The sequence below is a fragment of the Sphaeroforma arctica genome, assembly GCF_001186125.1.
Source record: "Sphaeroforma arctica JP610 unplaced genomic scaffold supercont1.932, whole genome shotgun sequence".
Classification (NCBI taxonomy): Eukaryota; class Ichthyosporea; order Ichthyophonida; genus Sphaeroforma; species Sphaeroforma arctica.
The window spans coordinates 1-5,709 of NW_014039626.1; the positions used below are offsets into that span (position 1 = coordinate 1).

General features: G+C 43.7%; 1 protein-coding gene across 1 annotated transcript in view; it reads left to right on the forward strand.

Moving 5' to 3' along the window:
• Positions 1–160: 160 nt before the first annotated feature.
• The window catches only part of SARC_09307 (hypothetical protein), a gene marked incomplete at its 5' end in the record, with an annotated part of 9,915 nt that continues 4,366 nt past the window's right edge, over positions 161–5,709 (forward strand). The window contains 13 exons of the mRNA XM_014296676.1: positions 161–356; positions 826–1,002; positions 1,337–1,621; positions 1,838–1,977; positions 2,340–2,484; positions 2,750–2,851; positions 3,017–3,130; positions 3,504–3,575; positions 3,801–3,944; positions 4,374–4,505; positions 4,771–4,989; positions 5,220–5,340; positions 5,489–5,655. Of these exons, the coding sequence (XP_014152151.1) occupies positions 161–356; positions 826–1,002; positions 1,337–1,621; positions 1,838–1,977; positions 2,340–2,484; positions 2,750–2,851; positions 3,017–3,130; positions 3,504–3,575; positions 3,801–3,944; positions 4,374–4,505; positions 4,771–4,989; positions 5,220–5,340; positions 5,489–5,655 (2,014 nt within the window). The remainder of the gene's footprint in view (positions 357–825; positions 1,003–1,336; positions 1,622–1,837; positions 1,978–2,339; positions 2,485–2,749; positions 2,852–3,016; positions 3,131–3,503; positions 3,576–3,800; positions 3,945–4,373; positions 4,506–4,770; positions 4,990–5,219; positions 5,341–5,488; positions 5,656–5,709) is intronic.

A 5,709-nucleotide genomic window follows, 5' to 3' on the forward strand; every position in this document is an offset into this window, starting at 1 on the left:
TGTCTGAATGTTTTAAGATCCTGAAGGGGAAACATGAGAACTGAGAAATGTCTGTTTTAAAGATTAGGACATTGTCTGGAAGTGTCCAGCATCACTCCATGCAATTTCTCGATTGCATACTAATTTGACATTCAAAATGCGTGTTTTATAATCTTCCTTTTCAGTGCTTTTCTTCGGTAGTTGGACCGAATGGTAGCGGGAAATCCAATGTGATCGACTCTTTGCTGTTCGTATTTGGTCGACGTGCCAAACAGATCAGACAGAAACGTCTGTCCGAGTTGATTCACAATTCGGATAAATTCCCCAATCTAGACTACTGTTGTGTGTACGTTCACTTCTGCGAGATCGTCGATCGGGTAGGTCGTGCCTATATATGCTTACAATTGCGTATACACAGCTTCGGTGCATTCACCGTATATGGATATCCGGTGTCGTAGTGTGCCTGGTAATCCGCGGCGGCGTTGGTAATCTGTTGGTAATCAGCCCTAACTTCGGTTCAGTCTGGAGTTTGCAAAGAATACTGTGTGTCTGCCGTGTGTCATGTCCCTCGGGGCAGTAGTGCCCTTAGTTCATAAACCGATGTGTATGCTTCTGATCGGCGTCCCGCTATGTCGCCTAGCCTACCTACACAGTGCGTACGATTTTAAAGCAGAATTTTACATGCATTCTTTCTTAGCCATGTGTTGTACTCCACACTGTTGTTTTAAGTGTGTTTTCTGAGCGATCAGGTGAGCTAGTTATATACCCGATTGTCGGTGTGCTGTGCATCATATAACCTGTTGTTGAATTGATGTATATCCCACTGCGTAATTTTCACGGTGACAGGATGATGACGTACTAGAGGTAGTGCCCGGGACAGAGGTGATCGTGGCGCGAAAGGCAGATCGACGCAGTACATCTACATACTACTTGAATGGTAAAGTGGCGAAGGTGGACGATGTAACGACACTCCTCAAAGCAAAAGGCATCGATTTAGATCACAACCGCTTTCTGATCCTTCAGGTACGCGAATTGGCATCGATGGTGGTAAATGCCACATGATGCTCACAAAGTCAGTGTGTTGCCCCAAGCAAGTCTAGTGTCTGAAGGATCTGGTGGTTCGTATTGTGATACCTACGACGAACAATCTCTTTTGTGATATTTACGTGTTTATTTGTGTTCAAGTTTTCACATGTCAAGGACACTGACAACATAATTGTTCGTCAAGATTGGTCATTTCTGGACAATATGCACCAGGTTTAAGTTATCTGTGATGTAATGATGTATCGAAATTTAAAGCATTCACTGGGATTTTTAGTGTCGGTATTCATATCCATGTATTCGATTTCTATTACAGGGAGAGGTGGAGTCCATCTCCATGATGAAGCCGAAGGCGGTGGATGGCAATGATGAAGGTCTCCTCGAGTACCTGGAAGATCTTATAGGCAGCGATGTGTTTAAGACACCCATCACTCAGGCAGCCGATTTGGCCGAAAAGCTCAACGACGAGCGCAAAGAGAAGCTTGCCCGGGTCAAAGCCGTGGGCAAAGAGAAGGAGCGATTGGAGGGGCCAATGAAGGAGGCTATGAAGTATATCAACGATTGCAACACCCGTACTCGACACCAGAGCAAGCTGTATCAGGTAGGCCCCCCACACCACGAGTATGATATTAATTTCGGGAATGTGGATATTAATGTGACAAGTAGTCAGGAGTGCTATTTAGAGAGCGTGTGATGGTGGTCGCGAGTTTCTTGGAGGCACGGGTTGTGCATAAAGTATGAACTCGCACAGTTCGCTGGTAGCAGTTCGAAATAGATAAATTATCGCGCGCATTTCCGGTGATTTTCATTTGCACAGCTGCAAAAATATAAGCACACCGCGATTCTCGATAACGCCGTGCTTGAGAAAAAGAAAGCGAAACAGGAGCTAAACGATCATATCGAGTCGCAGCAGCGTGAGAAGGCCGAGATGGAATTGATTGAAAGCCAATATGCAAAGTATGTATCGACACGTAGTTGTTGGTCATTTTCGAAGTATTGGAGAGTAAGTATTGGAGAGTTCTAATACACCAGATTAGCGACGATACCCGTCTCACTATATCCATAGTTTGCAACAATGATTATAGATATAATCAAAATAAGCAAGATATGTAGTAAAATGAAATACAATCGAGATAAACTACTATGCGTTGCAAATATATGCAGAGCTGAGTTGTATTGCGCAGTGTTGCGCAAGCTACTATTCTATTTTGTGATCTCTGACAGACTAAGTGGTTTTACTGCCGCCTTGTCTCACCTGCAACGAGAATTGTCACGTCGCGTGCTCGCATCGCACTCATCTTACTTTCTTTTCTTATCAGCGAGAAACGCGAGTGCGACGCACTAGACAAGGAGGTGACGAAGACCAAAAATGAATTTGCTGCATTCGAACGCAAGGACGCTAAATTCAGAGAAGATTTGAAACACAGAAAAACGAAAGGCAAGAAATTGGATGCATCATTGAAGGTATGCGTTTACGGTCGAAGCTCAGTCAGGTCATACACTTTTCATCACATCGATTGATAGCCAAGCAATATCGTTAAATGAATGTGTAATCATTTTGTTAGTTTGTTTTGCATGAAATTTTGCACGGTTCACTATGCATTTTCACAGTTTCAGGCAAATTTTTTTCTTTTCTCGAAGAAGTATAAATCCTGTTGCGGCGTAAATCTGATTATTTCACTCGAGCTAATCAGCTTTGTGTTCTGCACTCCCATGAAATGTTGGCCAGGCGGATGCATCGACCATCGAGCAACAGCAACACCTAATTAAGAAGGAGGAGGAATTCATAAACTCGCAAAGTGGAGACATTGATAAGTTCAACACCAGGCTGGTAGGTTCAGATGCAGACCGATGCGATTATTGCGATTTATGGTGTTGCTGAACTTTTCTCAATCCTTCCGTCGCTGTGACTTATAAGCGGCAAGCCCGTATCATTAATGGGATAAAAATATGGCCCACATTGTGTATATATGTTGCTATCGATTTGGTCATGCAGGAGAAAGAGGAAACCATTCTCCGACAGATCGAAGAGCAATTCGTGGAGCAAACTGGCGAGCTCAAAATTGAACTTGAGCAGAAACAGAAAGAGTTACAACCGGAAAATAGAAAGGTAAGAAATGCTCGTCATGTATAGATTCATCGCATACCACATACGTAATACTACTCGTGGCATTTTCAATAGTCAATGAGTGGTCATTCAATCTCGTGCAACTTGCATGTAGTCGCATGTACTACGCTCATGAATACGATGGTGTAACATTTCTAATTCACTCAGTGCATCGAAGATTGACCACGCGCGGCCGAAGCTGCACCATCTCGACCCATTCAGTGTCGCATTAGAATTACTTGTTGTTCCTGGGCCGTTGAGACCTGTAACCCATGCTTTCGTACCTTTTCATTGCTCTCGAGAAGGAATCTCATCACCATATCCGCCAATTCGCCTATCCTTAACACTGATATCCAAATGCTACTTTTTCCTTCAGATGAATGAACTCCAGTCACGATGCGACATGTGCTCGTCTGAACTAGATATTGCCTCCAACCGACACAAACAGGTACGTTGAATTATTAGGAAGGTCCTTTTATATGATCAGTGCTCATCTTGCTTTCTTTTTTCGTGCTTCTACTGAAAGACACTTCTTTTCTGAATTTCGACTCTGTAAAGCTTCTCGAGTCGGGATAATAGGCTAAGGTTTTCGTAATATGTGTCGCAAATTGTCAGGTTCATCTATTTCTGAAGAGAGTGTCTTATCGTCTCGATATACTCACATATGCTGTAGGCACAAGAGAAGCTCACAGACGCGCAGGAGCGATTAGCAAACACGAGCACAAACATCAGTAAAAAGGAAGCAAGTATTACAGAGATGAAGGCGCGAGACACGCAGTGTCGGAAGCAGCTGCAGCAAACGAAAGAGGGGCTCCAGGTAACTATTTTGTATTATGGTGTTTGTATACGGTACTATATTGATAACTCACTAAAAAGCCCGACTACTAGAATCGAACGGTTGTTCGTACGTATGACAAAATAAGAGGTTCACACTCTGTATGTGGATGGCTTGTATACTAACAAAGTCCAGCTGGACCGACCCTTTGGTGTGATTGATTCGACTTCTTTTCGAAAGCTGGCCTACTAAGACTTAGACGACAATCGATAAAAGTCTTATATATGCTTATATCAGTTATGTCAGATTCTTTCTTCCCGAATGCGGCTCGAACGCCACCTAGAATATCTGTAGCGGCGGTAAATTCGCTTTCTTGCGTACTTTATCGCGATCCCCCAAAGCTTGATTAGCATGACATGTGCTGTCAATTGCATTTAGGTAGATCCCATATATATTCCTCAATTGCAACAGCGCGCCGAGGCTCAGAGCAAAGAGCTGAACGAACGTATTCGAAAGGAGAAAACAGATCTCGAGGGGGCCAAATCGTCTATGCGAGAATCCTCGGATAGAAGCAGCGTTCTCAATGGGCTTATCCAGCAAAAGGTATATGTAGTGTAGATCAATCAAAATGCCTTGATTTCTAGCATTCATATAATTGTCAGCGTGCCTTCTGGTGCGTCCTGTATTTATTTCAAATAGGTTTCCTACTCCCGTTATCAATAATGTATATATGATCAAATTCGGTCGCTATCGGTTTTTGTGCAGTACACTAACACCTTGAAGTTGCCAATTCATCACAGACTCTGACATACGAGTATATTGTATCATGCTGAAATCCAACCCATGACTGACTTTTAAACGATATCAGAACAACGGCAAGATACCCGGTATCATCGGACCCTTGGGGAGTCTCGGAACGATCCCGGACGAGTACGATGTCGCGGTCACCACTGCGTGTTCCGCTCTCAACCATATAGTTGTGGACACAGTTTCCACGGGACAGAAGTGTACCGAATACCTCAGATCTGCGCAACTAGGACGTGCTACGTTTCTGATTCTAGAGAAGCAAGGACATCTCGTAAACCAGGTGAGCTGGACTGTTATTATGGTCACTGATTCGACGATCATTCCTTTGCAGCGTACTCATACACGTAGCTGCATATCTCTGGATATTGATAAGCAGAAAATCAAATTTTATATTGTGAATGTATTTTAGTCGTCTCTCCGTTGGAATTTGTGTATGACATCCTTTGCAGTAGTCGCAAACAGCGTTGGTATCGCATTATGTATTCACCCCAAATTGATGACATCCTTCAGATGCGGAGGAGTGTGAAAGCGCCCGAGAACGTCCACAGGCTGTTTGATCTGATCACACCGGCACACGAGGATTACCTCCCAGCGTTCTACTTCGCCCTCCGGAATACTCTCGTTGCGAATGGTGGGTTCTTTGTTGTCGTGCGATAAGCCCTGATAGTCAACATACACGTTCCTAGTCATGGTGGATTACAACATATCTTTGACTCTGATCCCGCTTCGTGTTCAAATTTTGTGCTTATTCAATACCATGCCTTTGAATTTTGTATCAGATATGCAGCAGGCCACTCGCATCGCTAATTCAGGAGGAACTCAGCATCGTGTCGTAACACTGACCGGAGAACTCATTGACACGAGCGGCACAATGTCTGGTGGTGGCAATCGCGTGCTACGAGGGGGCATGAAATCAAAGTTGATACCCGATATAGATCCCAGAATGGTATGCTTATATATATATATATATATATATATCTGAGACTGCCAAGGCACAACG